General features: G+C 36.9%; 1 protein-coding gene across 22 annotated transcripts in view; it reads left to right on the forward strand.

Moving 5' to 3' along the window:
- Positions 1–18,564, forward strand: part of UTRN (utrophin) — a 555,518-nt gene that overhangs the window by 209,292 nt on the left and 327,662 nt on the right. For all 22 annotated transcript variants that reach the window (XM_060419779.1, XM_060419784.1, XM_060419780.1 and 19 more), the window contains 6 exons: positions 2,164–2,334; positions 7,904–8,083; positions 11,568–11,696; positions 13,914–14,084; positions 16,179–16,340; positions 16,739–16,876. In XM_060419779.1, coding sequence (XP_060275762.1) covers positions 2,164–2,334; positions 7,904–8,083; positions 11,568–11,696; positions 13,914–14,084; positions 16,179–16,340; positions 16,739–16,876 — 951 coding nt within the window. The remainder of the gene's footprint in view (positions 1–2,163; positions 2,335–7,903; positions 8,084–11,567; positions 11,697–13,913; positions 14,085–16,178; positions 16,341–16,738; positions 16,877–18,564) is intronic.

Here is an 18,564-nt window from a genome sequence, read left to right on the forward strand (position 1 = left end):
TAATGCCGCAGTGAGTATGGGAATGCAGATATCTCTTTAAAATGATGATTTCATTTCCTTTGTTGTATACCAGGAGTAGGGTTGCTGGATCATATAGTGGTAGTTCTTTTTAAAAATTTTTGAGGGCCCTCCGTGTTGTTTTCTATAATTGCAAACTTGACATCTGCTAATAAAGTAGATCTTAAGCGTTCTCACCACAGGAAAAGGTAACTATGTAATGATGGATGTGTTAATTAACTGTGGTACTCATTTCACAATGTGTATGTGTATAAAATGATTACAATATACACCTTAAAAACACACACTGTGCAACCATGTATTTTATATGCATGAGAAACTACATATAAAAAAGTGATAAGAAGTGGTAGTATACCAGGAACGTGCTAGGTGTGAGAAGCTGAAGGAAGGAGAGTATTTGGAGAAGGAGTGTAGGTTTTTGTTTGGAATATTACTGAAATATTAAAAACAAGGCATCCACTTAAAAGCATACAGTAGATCTTTTGCCATTGAGGTCATCACTGAGCTTAGCAAAGATGATTTCTGTGGCATGATGGAGGTAGAGGCCAGAATGTCATGGCTTGAACACTGTATGGGGGATGACAAATGGTTTTGAGAATTTGCGTGAGAAAGGTAGGAGAGAGGGAGGGAAGGTGGGGCCAAAGGAGGAAATGTGTATGTGTATGTATGTGTGTGTGTATGTGGGTGTGAGAGAGAGAGAAAGAGATAGACAGACAGATGCTTGAGTGTTTCATCCTTGGTGGGAATGATCCTATTGAGAAGGAATGTTTGCATATCCAGGAGAGAGAAGGGATAAATGATTAGGTAAAAGATTTACAACTTGATATTGCCTAATTTAATATTCAGTACATCTTAAAATATATTGATTAGATCAGCTGAAGAGAGTGTAAATTGTTATAAGTTGAACTGTAAATTATTTTCTTCCTGGTATACCAAAATCTTTGGTAGCATTAAGTTTTATGATGATTGTGTAGTTGCCTGGGCTTGTCAGTCAGATAAGTATCATAATATCTTTTAACATATTTCAAATATTTTTCTCCTGAAGTCTGACTTGAGGTGCTATTAATTTAGAGTCATGAATTTTAATTAAACTCCATAGGAAAAAAATTTCACTTTTATGAAGGAATTGAATAATAATCTTTGAGACATGCAAGAGTAAAAATAAACTTATAGGATGAGTAAGAAATGCAATCCCATTTTACTTACTAAGAAAATTTGATTTCTATATCTGAAAAATTTCATCCCATACATGACATTTCACTCTACTACTGAGAATATTGTCATCTACACATACGTGCACATAAAAGGAGGAACATGTTTTCGTGTATTTATTGTGTTTGACATCCTTTAAAGTGTTAGCTCAGCATTAGGTTGTGAATCACTTTAGTCTGAACGTACCATTGTGTAATGCCAGTGGTCAGACCAGGCTCAGTCTTGTGGTCATGCCGCTCTGCTCATGGCCTTAACCTTTTTAAGCTTCACTGTCCTGTTCTGTTAAGTGGAAAAAACGGTGCTGATCACAGGGTTTTATTTTATGACATGTGTAGATTCATTACTATAATATGAGAGGCTGGTTAAATGTCAGTTAAGTTCATTTGCTTTTTAATAACAACAGTAAAAACAAAATAGTAATAAAAGTTTGTATTTCATAGCCATTTAATGTATTTTAAATTAAGCAGTTCATTGTGAAACATATGATTGTAAAAAATCTTGCTATTTCTCCCTCTTGTTGATGTATGTATGTTTTTTAAACAGAATCCTTCATTGAGAGGGTTTTAAGACATCTTATGCTCAAAATGATGAAAGATGATATTAATTGATTCCTTAACCTTGTTGAAGGGACTGGGGCAAGACCTTTGTGTATATATTTTCCTCACTAAAAACTCATAACAACCTTCTGAGGGCTATATCTCTACCAAGGTCACTTAGGAAGTTAAGTGGTAGAACTAAGATAAAAATCCAGGGTTGCCTGACACTTAACCACTACAGTATATTATCTTCCTGCAGAAATGCAGGAATGGAGTGATTCTAGGTGCCAGAGATAAAGGTTAGGTATGTCTTGGAGGTTAACTATGAATCCGTGTGGATCTTTAGTTCATATTTGTTTCCACCTGTGTTCATCTCACTTGTGCTTTTTTTTTTAAGGTGACAGAGGGAAAACAGGATCTGGAAAGAGCATCCCAGTTGGCTCGGAAAATGAAGAAAGAGGCTGCTTCTCTCTCTGAATGGCTTTCTGTTACTGAAACAGAACTGGTACAGAAATCCACTTCAGAAACTTTGCTTGGTGATTTGGATACAGAAATTTCCTGGGCTAAAGTAAGTTGTAGTTCAGGTGAACCATGAAGATTATCAGTGTAATCTGTGGCATTCTGATCAGAGAAATCTGGGTATATGTCATTTGTCTCCATTTCATACTAAATATCGTCTTTTCATTTTTCCATTCTTTTTTCCACATCTCTGTCCTGAAAAAGAATAAGAATATTTTAAAAGCAGCTAACTTCAGAAGACACACACACACACGCACACACATGCATATATAGACATATACATATAATATATACATATATGTATATTAAGATAGGGGAAAGATTTATTGATTGATTTTGGCCACACCTCTCAGCTTGTGGGATCTTCGTTTCCCACTAGGGATTGAACCTGGGTCCTTGACAGTGAAAGTGTAGAGTCCAAATAATTGGAAAGGAATTCCCCAGAAGATATTTTTATCTTGATTCTGAAGAGTTAAACTCACATGGCTCAACAAGGTCTTTGTAGTCATTATACTTATATAGTATAACTATCACCTTCAAAATCAGTGACATTTTTTGGGTATTCATTCTTCACGAAGTATTGTGCTGAATTTATTAATTCTTCTGTAGTAAGTTTTGTACCAGTAACTAATCTTCCTACTGCAAGCTAACTGCAAACTAATCTTTCTATTGCAAGCTAATTGCTAACTGTAGAGAGCAGAGAAACAGAATTTTTAAAAAAATCAATAGAAGATCAAACAATTTTCTCTAGTCCTACATTAGAGATCACATAGATTAGAGCATTGATTTGCCAATTCTCTCTTTTGAGGTGGACAAAGAATTGAATGAAACACAAACTAGTTTTTCTTTCTTTGAACCAAGGCATTCTCTTTTTCTCAATTCATTTTCTAAGAAGCATGTATACTAGAGATAAATGCTGAAAATAAATGATCAGTACTGTGACAGAGCTTTATATAAAACCCCAGGTATCAGTTTTGACTTCTTCTACAGGTGTCGACTTTTGGGGTGTGAAGAGGGAGGTGCTCTGAGGTCCTGGTGTGATATAGTTCCTTAATTTGAATGCTCTTTGGAGTTAGCTGTTGTAAGAAACTCAAGATATTAGTCACTAGAAAGAATGTTCTCAGTTTAATAGCTCATGGAATGTATAATTGCCGTGGGCTGTGTGGAGTAAAAGGGATATATGAAGGAAGTGAAAAACAGTGGAATTCATGGGTTACAATGGATGAATGACAACCAAAGGCACTTAACTATATATTTTTTTTAATTAAAGTTTTTTCAAGGAAATATTATCTTTTTTCTACACTTTGAAAGTCATTATTTTTTATTAGTCCCATGAGTCCTATAAGCTAATTAAATGATATTTGCATAGTGTAATACTAAAAAAGAGACAGGAGCAAAAATGATCTTTGTTGAAGGAATACCCTGTTATCATTTCAGTTTTTTTGTAGGCCCATGTAGACATGCGGGCATAAGCATATATTTTAAAAAGAATTTTATCTAGTGTTTCATTACCTTTTTGAAAAGCAGATTATATCTTTAACATTTTCTTTTATCTACAAGTGTTTTGTGTCATACATTGGAGATAGATAGTATTTCATTGAATATTTTATTTCTTATTGTCCCATTCCTCTATTCATGGCCATTTAAATTATTACCAGTTTTCACTATTGTAAAAACTGCTGTGATGAGTATACTTGTGGTTAAATCTTAGCATATATTTTAATGCTAATTAATTTTCTGAGGATAAATTCTTAGCTCTAAAAATATTGGGTCAAGGGATGTATCCATTTTAAAGTCTATACTGGTTACGAAATTGTCCTTCAGAAATGTTTTACCCAACAGCTGTGAGTGAGAATTCCTACTTGCCTGTTTTAACTAAACTTTTGACAATGGTAGACAGATAACATGTCTTGGTTATTTAATTAGAACATTTTCCTTTAGTATACAGGTCATTTGTAGCTCTGTCTCCATTTGATCTTGTAATTTGGAGATCTTTACCTGTTACAATTATTAAAGCTTAATATGTTGTATATTGATGCAATTTTTTGCCACTCTAGTTTCCTTCCTGTTCTGTATATTTTAAAAACACTTATTATACATTTTTTAAAGAATATGATCTTTTTGCCCTAATTTTTGCCTTTAGTGTTTAGAAAGGCCAACTTTACAACAAAATTACATAATTACTTACTTATATTCTCTTCTAGCTCTTTTGTAGTTTCATCTTTTTTACCTTTAATGCTTTAATCCTTCTGGAATTTAGTTTGGTGTATGTAATGAGGTAAGGCTCTAACCCTTTTTTCCCCAAATAGTTTGCTAGTTATCTCAGCACTATTTGTTGAGTAATTATCCTTTCCTCACTGACTTGACCTGCTCAATTCATGTATTCTTTTTGTCTGTTACTTTGCTTTATTTTCTGCTTCGCTGATCTGACCCTCTGAAAAGTTCTTCAACTATTTAGTATGTGGTTCTATAATAAACTTTAGCATGTAGTTAATGACAGGATTTCCTGACTTTATGTTCCTTCTTTTGTATATACTCATATGAATTTTAAAATTATTACTCTTAAATTCTTTAAAAAATTCTTTCAGAAACTTTGGTTTGAATTGCCTTAAGTTTATAAATTTGTTTTGAGGGGAATTGACATCTTTACTAAATTAAGTCTTTTTAGTAACATGTAAATGTCTCATTTCCTCTCCGAATTCCCTGTCTACATAATGCTTTGTAAACATTATGCATATATGCCAAAAAGTTTATTCCTGTGTATTTATTTTAGTATTTTATTTTAGTATGTAAAAAATATACTTTTTATTTTAAACTGATTTCTTATAGCTGGTACACAGGCAGTATCCATTTTTGCATATTTAATTTTTAATCATCTTTGTGTACTCACATACATTCAATTAGTTTTTCAATTGATTATCATCTTTAGGGCAAAGACAATAAGTAATGATATTTATTTCTTCTGGAACCATTCACTCTTAAATTCCCACTTAATCTTATTTCAGATTTGAAATAATGAAGATACAAATCACAAATTCACAGTACATTCACATCATTAGAGTAAACCAAATGAAACATCAGTACGTAACATCCTCACCCAATTGTTTCAACTTGTATTGTCAGAGTTAAGAACCATGCATATTTTACAACTCTTCAGTGTATTTCCACCACTGTGCTGCTGCTGCTAAGTCACTTCAGTCATGTCCGACTCTGTGTGACCCCATAGATGGCAGCCCACCAGGCTCCCCCGTCCCTGGGATTCTCCAGGCAAGAACACTGGAGTGGGTTGCCATTTCCTTCTCCAGTGCATGAAAGTGACAAGTGAAAGTGAAGTCGCTCAGTTGTGTCTGACTCTTAGCGACCCCATGGACTGCAGCCTACCAGGCTCCTCCATCCATGGGATTTTCCAGGCAAGAGTACTGGAGTGGGTTGACATTGCCTTCTCCATTCCACCACTATAAAATTATATTTTCCACTGCAAAATTTAAATAGCATCTTCATTCCAGAATGTAATGTTTTTATTCCATAGCTTAAAAATCAGCATTTTCGGTGTAGCCATTTTCTTTCCAATAAAATTTATTAACATAGTTTGTGTACTGTTTAAATTTAGTTGCATGTAATTAATTATTTCTTATAGTTTTTAAAGACTACTGTAGCCAATCAGTCCATAGCCACTGAAGGAATGTAGAAAGTTAATAACTGAAGAGAGCATGGCTCTGGGTATTCTGTTTTTCTGTTTTTTTCCCCTCCTTGCTGGAGAAGAACACTTAATTGAGAGAAATATTTTGATGTCTTTACAAATATACCAGTAATTAATGAGGCCAAATGAATCTTACATCTTGACTCACTTGGGATTTTTATCTTTCAAAATGTGATTGAATGTTGTAAGAATGAATGTGGACTTGAGCTCCTTGAAATGGTTTATTTAAATATTATTCTAAAAAGGTACAACAGCAGTAGGGTAGATATGTGCATGCTACGTTTTGATTGAAAGAACTTTGCAGTTTTAATTTTGGAACCCAACATTCTCTTTATAATTCTCTAGTCAAACTTACAGATGTGAGAATCAAGTTGTTATAATACCATCCAGAGTATTACCTTTACATAATATGACAATTGCAGAACCAAAGCTTAGACGTGCTACTTTTCCTGTGATGTGCTTAAGATGAAATATTTTTTGTAATGTTTATAAACAGACTATATGTTAAGTTACCTAGTTATAGGGCTGTTCAGTTCAGTTCTGTCGCTCAGTTGTGTCTGACTCTTTGCAACCCCATGGGGTGCAACACGCCAAGCCTCCCTGTCCATCACCAACTCACGGAGTTTCCCCAGACTCATGTCCGTCGAGTCGGTGTTGCCCATCCAACCATTTCATCCTCTGTTGTCCCCCTCTCCTCCCACCTTCAATCTTTCCCAGCATCAGGGTCTTTTCAAATGAGTCAGTTCTTCGCATCAGGTTGTAGTCCTTGCAAATAAATATAGTGCACATCAATTGTTTCCTGTAGTAGTCAAGGAGATAAATTCATTATGAGTATTTTAGAATTTTGAGTTCTGGGGTAGTCTTGCTTTGCCCGCTTGTAGTTACTGAAAATTAAATTGATTCTTCATATGTGAAGTTATGATGCAGATAATTATTGGTGTGTAATAAGTTGGCTTAAAGCGCAACATTCAGAAAACGAAGATCATGCCATCTGGTCCCATCACTTCATGGGAAATAGATGGGGAAACAGTGGAAACAGTGTCAGACTTTATTTTGGGGGGCTCCAAAATCACTGCAGATAGTGACTGCAGCCATGAAATTAAAAGATGCTTCCTCCTTGGAAGAAAAGTTATGACCAACTTAGATAGCATATTGAAGAGCAGAGACATTACTTTGCCGACTAAGGTCTGTCTAGTCAAGGCTATGGTTTATCCAGTGGTCATGTATGGATGTGAGAGTTGGACTGTGAAGAAAGCCGAGTGCTGAAGAATTGATGCTTTTGAACTGTGGTGTTGGAGAAGACTCTTGAGAGTCCCTTGGACTGCAAGGAGATCCAACCAGTCCATTCTGAAGGAAATCAGCCCTGGGATTTCTTTGGAGGGAATGATGCTGAAGCTGAAACTCCAGTACTTAGGCCACCTCACGCGAAGAGTTGATTCATTGGAAAAGACTCTGCTGCTGGGAGGGATTGGGGGCAGGAGGAGAAGGGGATGACAGAGGATGGGATGGCTGGACAGTATCACTGACTTGATGGACGTGAGTCTGAGTGAACTTCGGGAGTTGCTGATGGACAAGGAGGCCTGGCGTGCTGCGATTCATAGGGTCGCAAAGAGTTGGCCAGACTGAGAGACTGAACTGAACTGAACTGAACTGAATAAATTTATACTTAAAAATAAATGAAATAATTACCTTTCCACATCTAAAATTGTTACATTCTTTGGTATTTGTGTAATTAAATATTTAATTTTTATTTGAAACTTAAAAACTCTCATGTTAGCAAGTTGTGGAATCTTGTGCACTTTTGACGAATCTAGGGAGTCGTATATATATGGAAGAAAAATATGTTAAAAATGATGGTTGTGTAAACTTTTATCATATTCTGCGAGATCAAGTGGGTGTTGGAATTTTTATTTTTTAGAATATTCTGAAGGATCTGGAGAAAAGAAAAGCTGATTTGAACGCCATCACAGAGAGCGGTGCTGCCCTGAGGAACTTGGTCGAGGGTGGTGAGGCCGTCTTGGAAGAGAAGCTCTGTGTGCTTAGTGCTGGGTGGAGCCGGGTCCGCACTTGGGCTGAGGATTGGTGCAGCACCCTGATGGTGAGTTTTAGCAAGAGCCTCATGGCGAGATCGCGTCTCCTGCCAATACGCGAAAATGAAGACAGCTTAGATTGGAATTCCAAACCGTGTTTTCCGTTTGTCACAATAATGTTTTGCTTGTGAATTAATTTCATTTAGACTACATTGTAACTTTTGCTTTGAAAAGATAATAACTAGAAAGAGTTCAAAGTACTTCATTTCTATTAAGTAATAAACCATTTGTGATATACATAAAAATATGTACTTGAACATCTTACTAAATGTAACTTATTGGCTACAGTTTAAATGACAATGTTGTATTTAATATTCATACTATTACAGGCTATATATATAATGTTTTTAATGTTCTAAAAAAGGTGTACTAGTTAAAGAAGGGCACAGGTTTTAATATTGGATTCAGTTCGGTTCAATTCAGTTGCTCAGTCCTGTCCGACTCTTTGAGACCCCATGAATTGCAGCACACCAGACCTCCCTGTCCATCACAAACTCCCAGACTCTGCTCAGACTCACGAGTCGGTGATGCCATCCAGCCATCTCATCCTCTGTCGTCCCCTTCTCCTCCTGCCCCCAATCCCTCCCAGCAGTGGAGTCTTTTCCAATGAGTCAACCCTTCGCATGAGGTGGCCTAAGTACTGGAGTTTCAGCTTTAGCATCATTCCTTCCAAAGAACACTCAGGACTGATCTCCTTTAGAATGGACTGGTTGGATCTCCTTGCAGTCCAAGGGACTCTCAAGAGTCTTCTCCAACACCACTGTTCAAAAGCGTCATTTCTTCAGCGCTCAGCCTTCTTCACAGTCCAACTCTCACATCCATACATGACCACTGGATAAACCACAGCCTTGGCTAGATGGACCTTAGTTGGCAAAGTAATGTCTCTGCTTTTGAATATGCTGTCTAGGTTGGTCATAACTTTCCTTCCAAGGAGGAAGTGTCTTTTAATTTCATGGCTGCAGTCACCATCTGCAGTGATTTTGGAGCCCCCCCAAATAGTCTGACACTGTTTCCACTGTTTCCCATCTATTTCCCATGAAGTGATGGGACCAGATGCCATGATCTTCGTTTTCTGAATGTTGAGCTTTAAGCCAACTTTTTCACTCTCCACTTTCACTTTCATCAAGAGGCTTTTTAGTTCCTGTTCACTTTCTGCCATAAGGGTGGTGTCATCTGCATATCTGAGGTGATTGATATTTCTCCTGGCAATCTTGATTCCAGCTTGTGCTTCTTCCAGCCCAGCATTTCTCATGATGTACTCTGCATATGAGTTAAATAAGTAAGATGACAATATACAGCCTTGACGTACTCCTTTTCCTATTTGGAACCAGTCTGTTCCATGTCCAGTTCTAACTGTTGCTTCCTGACCTGCATATTGATAGCCCAGGTTAAAGTTTTGACTATAAACTGGAGGATCTTGGTCAAGTTACTTAAATTAAGCATTCTCTAAACCTCAGTTTTCTCATACGTAAAATGGACATTATTATAATTTTTACCTCACACAGTTTTTGTGATTATGCTCTTATATAACTAAAAACAATCAATTTTAGATATTATTATGATAATTATGATAATTGTTAAGTGTTATATGCTGTTAATCTTTGGTTATACCATTACACAATTAACTAGCATTTCATGAAAATAGTGACCCTCTACTTTCGTAATGTTTTCTGTTTCTCTTGTATTAACACTAGCAATGAATACTATATAGCAGCATCACCATCTCCTCCCTTAAAAAGAGTTCTCATCCATAAATTATGATTTGTTCAGATATATCTGAGATAGGACTTTTTCCAAATTCATAGAATTACTGGGTAATGGATAGAAACAGAAGAATAAATTATCATGTGTTTCAATATCAATCAGAATGTATAGGGCATTAAAGTTGGTGGGCTTACATCTTGACCTGTCAGATTCATATTCAGAGTTCATCTACAACTTACTATCTTCAAAACCTCGTATAAATTACTTAATTTCCCTATATATAAAATGGAATTAAAAGAACATATCTAATGGCACCCCGCTCCAGTACTCTTGCCTGAAAAATCCCATGGACGGAGGAGCCTGGAAGGCTGCAGTCCATGGGGTTGCTAAGAGTCAGACACGACTGAGTGACTTCACTTTCACTTTTCACTTTCATGCATTGGAGAAGGAAATGGCAACCCACTCCAGTGTTCTTGCCTGGAGAATCCCAGGGACAGGGGAGCCTGGGGGGCTGCCGTCTATGGGGTCGCACAGACACGACTGAAGCAACTTAGCAGTAGCAGCAGCAACAAAGTTGTTAAGTGTTGAATAACAAATGTGAAATCTTGACTCATAGAATATGTTCTTTAACTATTTTATATATTCATTTTTATTGTGACTAGTTTTATTCCACATTCTCATGTTCCTTACTTCTGTCTTTTGTAGTCTGTACCTTCTAAATTCTCCTTTCAAATAATAGCTTTCTGTTTCACTTGATTTACCTGCTTTGGTCTGATGTTTATCAATTCTTAATTAGAATCCAGACCACTGTCAAAACTTTCCTTATGTCATTTATTCTCATGTTATAGATGAATAATTTGCTTATTTTTAAACTTCTTTCATCCTATAAAATATATTTCCTAGAAGTTGTTAAGTTCATCATAAAGCTTCTGCACTCTTTTTGATCAAATTCTAAATTCTTGCTTTTGCCTCAGAAATTTTGCCCTGTTTTAACTGACTTAAGTGTTTGCTTCTGTTTTCAAATTTAACTCAATCACATGTTATATTATGCTTCAGGAAATATCACTGAGATCTATGCCAAGTGTCTTATTAAGTGCTGATGGTACTGAGGTGAAAAGACATGGGCCCTGCCTCAAGCACTCAAGCTTTGAGTAGGCAAAATCTATTCAACCATATTTGAAATGCTTTTTTACTAGTACTTAAATGCTGCTGCTGCCTTAAATGAGTTCTTAACTAATATGATCAAGGCAGGGCCAATAAGATTATTTGTAGTATATGAATGAGAAATAGGGATTAAAATAAAATGAAATTTATAAAGAAACTTTTTGCCTTTTAGTCTTCAGTTTTTCATTATTTTGAGGTCTAAATTAAAATGAAAAAGTACCCAACCACAGCTGTGCTTCCTTGGTGGCTCAGATAGTAAAGAATCTGCTGGCAATGTGGGAGACTCAGGTTTGATCCCTGGGTTGGGAAGATCCCCTGGATAAGGGAATGGCTACCCACTCCAGTATCCTTGCCTGGAGAATTCTGTGGACAGAGGAGCCTGACAGGCTACAGTCCATGGGATTGCAAAGTCGGACACGGCTGAGTGACTAAAACTTTCACTTTTACAGCTGTGCATTTTTTGGAATGATATTTATCCACTGCGGAAGAGCTTTGCAGGAAGGTAGAAGTTCTTCTTCAAATTCAGCATTACTTAGGTGTTTGAAGACCTTTTAAATGTCTTCAAAGATTATTGTCTTAATTATTTCATATGGTTGTATCAGTGTTTTATTAATTCCTTTCTAGAACCATCAGAACCAGTTGGAAATATTTGATGGCAATGTTGCTCACATAAGCACCTGGCTTTATCAAGCTGAAGCACTATTGGATGAGATCGAAAAAAAGCCAGCAAGCAAACGAGAAGAAATTGTGAAGGTAGCAGATCAGTAACACTTCTGAGAATGGAAGGTTTAGCTATCTCCTTTGTCTTGATGAATATTCCAAGTTACTTGCACACATGTGTTTCTCGTGCAGATTTATTAACTTTTATGTTGGTGGGATAAACAAAATGAGTCGTTTTGTTTGTTTTGGTTTTTGTCTTAGCTAAATTTTTGTTCCATTCCTCTTAGGTAAGAATTGGCATCTAAAAGTGCCACATTATGGGGCTGTTAACATAATTTTTCCATTGTAATTTAATAAGCTGGGAAGACAGAAAATACTTCATTTTGTCATGGTGCATAGTTGAATGCTGCATCATTAGTTAACAGCAGAAGTGCAGTTTTAGTTATTTTTTTCATGACTTGCAAAATTTGGTGGCACTACAGAAAGTTGGAGCAAAACAGACTTCATAATGAGTAATTGGCTTTCATTTCTTGGTACGTATTCCCCACTGATCCAGCTTTTCAGAGGAATCTGCTGTGAAAGAAAAGATAGTATGTTTTTTCAGAAGTGCCGTATGGCAGACTTCTTCACTTTGCTCAGCTTCTTGATACTCTTATGCACTGGTGATAAGCAAAGAAGAACTTGTTGTCTTGGGAACTCCAGAGTCTCAGAAAATTTCTAAGAGTAGCCCTTATTCTTTCCTGTGTTTTTACATTTTGTTTCAAAGTTGAAGGTCAGACCTAACTTTTAAGAATTCCCCCTGGGAAATCTTTTCTATCTACTGCTCAGGCCCCACCAATCCTTCTTTGGAACTCTCTGACGCATCAGATATGGATGAACAGTTGAATTCTGGGTTACAAATATACTCTCGAAACATTTTGCAGACATCACTGAATGAATCTTTTTTTCCCCTTCACGTTGTTTATCGATGCCAGGAAACACTGCATAATTAAAGATTTGATGAGGAACCTGCAAACAATAAAGAATGTGTCTGTTGCCAGCAAAATAACAATTGATTCAGGTCCTTTAGATGTTACAGAGCTTTTTTCACACCAGATGGTTTATATGAAACAAAACCATTTTAGAGTGTTTTATTATGCATCTATAAACCTTTAAAGAATGAGATAGTTTCCTTTCTTCACTACATTTTCTTTATTTCCTGGACTACACTTTTAGTGAATTTATTAAATTTATTACATTTATTAGATCACTAACATATGTTTAGCATACCTTTAGACAATTTTTCATGAAAGCCAAGACCTATCTGCCAAGTGTTTCTTTCTTTCCGCTTGATTTTTCTTAAAGAGAATTTCAAGAATCTCTACATAACTAGCGAAATTTGAGACAAGCAGTGGCTGTTTTTTTTTTTTTAATATGACAATCAGATTTAGATGCAAGACAACACATTCTAAAAGTTCCATAGTTAAGCTGATGTTCTCCTGTTTCTATCTGCATACACTAATTTAAAAACTACTTCCTCAAACGACTTAATTTCTCTCAGCCACCATAACAAGCACAGATTCTTCAGAACAGTGGATTAGGCTCCATGTCTTAGATCACTGAGTGCCTTGTGGTATCGTTCATTCTTGTAATCACAAGGAAAACATTTGCAGAATTTATAGATACATACAGATAAGCGGGTACTCAAAAAGTACTCATAGCCATACTCCTGAGAGAATTCCAGCACTCTTCAAAAACTTATGAATGAAGTAGGAATTGAGGCAGGTATTTGCATCCCTTTCTTAGGCCTGAAAATGAATTTAATGACCATTATGAAATTAGCCAGAGGAGACTGCGTAATGTTCTTGTACATTTTAGTTAAAAACTAAATGGTAATATTCAATTCCCTTCCAAACCAGTTTACCTTCACCAAGGAAAGGGGGATGGCGGTAAACAAGATTTCTAGGGGGAAAAGAAGTTAAAGTCTGTTCCTTGCTACTTAATCTTTTATCAGCCTCAAGAAACTTTGCAATTCTTAGAATAAGATGGTTGAGGAAATGACACAATAAATCTTATAGACTATTCAATTATAAAGTAAAGTTTTATATAAACTGGGAGTAGTTTAAAATGCTTCCTGTATAGCATGAATGAGTCTCTGTCTCTCTCTCTCGTTAAATATATGAACAGCTCTTATTCAAATTGATGGTACAGAAGTCTCTTACTAGAAGTCTCAGACATTTGTTTAAGCTCCCTTTACTTCCCAGTTAGCACTGCACCCATGTTTGGTTTTGATTTTTTCCATGTGATTATTTCGTGCTTTCTTACAATTAGCGTTTACTCTCTGAGATGGATGATGTCAATCTCCAAGTACAAAACGTCCGAGATCAAGCTGTTGTTTTGATGAGTGCACGTGGAGGCTCAAGCCGGGAGCTTGTAGAACCAAAATTAGCTGAATTGAACAGAAATTTTGAAAAAGTCTCTCAACACATCAGAAGTGCCAAAGTAAGTAATTATGTTTTTATATAAAACTATTTTCTTGTAGATATGTAGCTGAATGGTAGATAGTTACATGGTGCTCGTGCTAAGTTGCTTCAGTCGTGTCCGACTCTTTGCGACCCTATGGAATGTAACCTGCCAAGTTCCTCTGTCTATGGGATTCTCCAGGCAAGAATACTGGAGTGGGTTGCCATGCCTTTCACCAGGGGATCTTCCCCACCCAGGGATTGAACCCACGTCTGTTTTATCTACCTGTATTGGCAAGCAGGTTCTTTACTGCTAGCGCCACCTGGGAAGCCTCAATTATATGGTATATACAACAAAAAAATTAAACAAAAATGGTTTTATCACTTTTCTTTGATTGAGCATTCGTTCTTATTTATGATTGTCCAAATGAAGGAGAGAATCTAAGAAATTAGTATTAAAGAAAATAACCCATTTGAGAAAAGGTTTCAAGTATTCAAATTATCTAAGAGGAGGGTCCTCTTTTTTTGTAGGAAGTAAATATTCTCTAACTTTGCTTTGTTTTGAAATATCTGATGTTGTTGTCATTTAGTCGCTAAGTCCTGTCTGACTCTTTGCAACCCCATGGACTACAGCCCACCAGGCGTCTCTGTCCATGGGATTTCCCAGGCAAGGATACCAGAATGAGTTACCATTTCCTTCTATAGGGGATCATCCTGCCCCAGGAATCAAACCTGGGTCTCCTGCATTTGCAGGCAGATTCTTCCCACTGAGCCACCAGGGAATCCCAAAATATCTGATATAATAGGCCAAACTATCTCTCATAGCCCAAGAATATATTTAGATTATTTGCAACTTAAAGAAAACAAACAAAAATCTTGCTTTAACTCTTGCCTTCCTTACCTTGTGACCTAAGCTTACTTATTTAGTCTTTTCAGTAGCTCTATAGGAGATTTTTCTACAAATGTAAAAGAGTAATATAAGAGACATAAGAGGAGGATTGAAAGAAAGTACGAAGAAAATGATTATTTTTCCTGTAAATAATTTGTTAACATTTTGGCATGTATTTATATTCTTATATGTATGTGATATTAAAGTATCAACATTTTTATATTGTTTTGTGTATTCTCCTTTGACAAGGTTTTTAACAGGTATTAAACTATATGATCTGTTGTGGTTTTTAAGTCAGTTTTCCACTTTTATTGTGCTTTTTTAAATATTGTCTTGTTAAAATTCTCTTATGCATGTCTTTTTGCTTGTGTCTTAATATGCCCTTAGGATCACTTCGTAGAATTCCTTGGAATTGTTGTGAAAGTTGTTCATATAAATGCTGTTAAATAGATTTTTCCAGAGAGGTTGCTAGCTTCCCCATGTTCAGTCAACACTGCCAGTTTTCCTGCATTTCATTTTATTAAAGTTGTTACATGATTTTAGACTTCTCCAGTGGCTCACTGGTAAAGAATCTACCTGCATTGCAGGAGATTGAGGTGACATGGGTTCGATCCCTGGGTTGGGAAGATCTTCTGGAGACAGGGCATGGCAACCCACTGCAGTATTCTGGCCTGGAGAATCCCATGGACCGAGGAGCCTGGTGGGCTGCAGTCCATGGGGTCATGAAGAGTGAAGCATGACTGAAGTGACTGAGCATGCACACACATTGATTTTAGGCATGTCCATATGAACTATTTCTATATAGATATTGTCTGAAAGTACTGCATTGAGAAAGGTATACTTTTGTGAAGTTTGGGTATCACAGTCCAAGGGGCCTGTACTGGAGAACATTAATTGGGAGTCATTCTTTGGGGTGTTCCTGTATTAGGAGGTGGCCTTTCTTCCTCTCTGTGGCCAAGGCAGGGGTGGCTCTGCATCCTGGCACTGTTTCCCGATGTGTTTGTTAGTGGTCCTACAATGTCCCTCACACACTCCAGGCAGTCAGGGTCACTTGCACACTACTTCACGTCTGTGGCTGGAGTTTGGAGAACGTGGCAATCAGAGACGCCCAAGTTTGTAAAATTATTGCTGTGTGAATGAATAAACTAAAGTCAATTCAAATAAATGCTAGTTCTTTCTTGACACCGATTAAAGGTGAAAGGTCAAGTTAAGACCGTCTTTTCAAGAGTGCTTTTCCCTCCACAGTTGCTAATTGGCCAGGAACCGTTATCATATCCGTGTCTGGTCACTACTGAAGCGTTTGAAGTTGGTGTGCCTTTCTCTGACTTGGAAAAGTTAGAAAATGACATAGATAATATGTTAAAAGTTATGGAAAAACACTTGGAATCCAGTGATGAAGATGAAAAGGTTGGTTGAAGGAGATTTTAAAAACCATGGTGTTGTCACTTTTCTTCTCTGTTAATTACATCTTCACACTAATGATGTTTACCCAGATATCTGCCAAACATGATAGAACAGATTTAAATGTGATTTTCTACAAAGTGTCAATGTAAGATTTGTCATGTGATTTACAGAATATTTGAAAAAAATAGACATATTTTCTGATGATAGTGTTATCTTAGTGCTATTTAACTTTTAATTTCATATATAAACTATTTTAAGAAAAACACAAACATTTGTTGTGTATCATTCAGATAAACATATGTTGACTATACTATACTTTGTAGGTTGGTTCTGCTTGGAACTGATAGTAATTGACCTTGTGCTTTTTCCTTTTGAGTAATTTATATCTTTCAAACATTCAGATGGATGAGGAGAGAGCCCAGATTGAGGAAGTTCTACAGAGAGGAGAACAAATGTTGCATCAACCTATGGAAGATACTAAGAAAGAAAAGATCCGTTTGCAGTTACTACTTTTGCACACAAGATACAACAAAACTAAGGTATTGTCCTGGGGGAGATTCTTTTCCACTTAAATAACTTTTTCAGCTCTTGCCATTCAGATGTTTGGTGTTGCAAATCAAATGATTTCTCAAATCAATGAGACATCAAATCAATGATGTCTCAAAACAAACCAATTGCCATGGTATTTCCTTCTTTCTAGTGTGTATTGCTAGATAGGTTTATATTTTTGGGTGAGGCAACACTAAGAAAATAGATGCATAACACTTTATTATAGGACATCCTTTTTGGGTTTCTGATAATGTTTTAAACCTTTGGGGTGTGACTTCCTCCTTCAGTTCTGTATTTTATGTGTGGAGGTCTTGACCACATTAGAAAAATATTCTAGCTTACAAATAACTAAATTTGTGACTGATAAAATATGATTTATATTCTAGAAAAAGATTCACCACCAGCTCCCTTTTCAATGGCCATCTTTGCAGCTGCTTTGTAAATATGCTGGTGTTCCTTAGAGGTCTGTTAGGTAATCCTAGAACCAGTTTCCGTTGGTGATGTTGGAATCTACGAGAAGATGCAGGTTTCTTGGCTTGCTGTCGGTTGGATGTCTCCATCTGTTTATACTGCTGCCTCATAACAGGTTCCAAGTTGAACTAGCCCTCTCACTCCCCCCCCCCCAACCCATTTCCTGCTTTATTCCCTATCTTAGTTAATTACTCTTCAAAACTACCCATTCTCAAGGTAGAAACCTCAAAATCATCTCAGTCATTTCCTGTTCCTCATAGGCTTTGTGCCTCACACCCCTTTGAGGAAGGATTAAAACCAGTAGGTCCAAATGAAATAAGATATGGGCCTGAACCGGCAGTTGAATCCAGTTCTACCAGTTACTTGTTTTAAGAACCTGGGAAAGAAACTTCCTAAGTCCTGTATCCCTTCCATAATTCAGCCTCCTGTGATTTTTACCTATTAGCTATTCCCCAAGCTTTCCATAGCTCTAGCCCACCTTCTGTATTTTTCTCAGGATTATTCCTTATCCCCCAAGTCATGGCTGATCATACGATTCCTATTTCAAAGAACTTGTTCAGGAATATTGTGAGATGCAGAAAAAGCTTTAGGTATAAGATTTGTCACCGTAATGATATATAGAGGCTTTGGTTTGACCTCTGCCACCTCTGTGATTCACTGTCATTCCCCATATAGTATAGCTATACTGTGTTTTTCTACCTTTCTCAACTGGTGCCTTCAGTTCAGTTCAGTTCAGTTCAGTCGCTCAGTCGTGTCCGACTGTTTGCGATCCCATGAATCGCAGCACGCCAGGCCTCCCTGTCCATCACCATCTCCCGGAGTTCACTCAGACTCACGTCCATCGAGTCCGTGATGCCATCCAGCCATCTCATCCTCTGTCGTCCCCTTCTCCTCCTGCCCCCAATCTCTCCCAGCATCAGAGTCTTTTCCAATGAGTCAGCTCTTCGCATGAGGTGTCCAAAGTACTGGAGCTTCAGCTTTAGCATCATTCCTTCCAAAGCAATCCCAGGGTTGATCTCCTTCAGAATGGACTGGTTGGGTCTCCTTGCAGTCCAAGGGACCCTCAAGAGTCTTCTCCAACACCACACTTCAAACGCATCATTTTATTGTTGTTCCCTGGTGTGAGTTTTATCTTCTTATTTTATCTTAAAAATATGTTGTCTCTTAAGACTTGTTTCCATTTTTATTTCTAACATCTTTTAAATTA

The sequence above is a fragment of the Ovis aries genome, chromosome 8 (assembly GCF_016772045.2).
Source record: "Ovis aries strain OAR_USU_Benz2616 breed Rambouillet chromosome 8, ARS-UI_Ramb_v3.0, whole genome shotgun sequence".
In the NCBI taxonomy this organism is placed as follows: domain Eukaryota; kingdom Metazoa; phylum Chordata; class Mammalia; order Artiodactyla; family Bovidae; genus Ovis; species Ovis aries.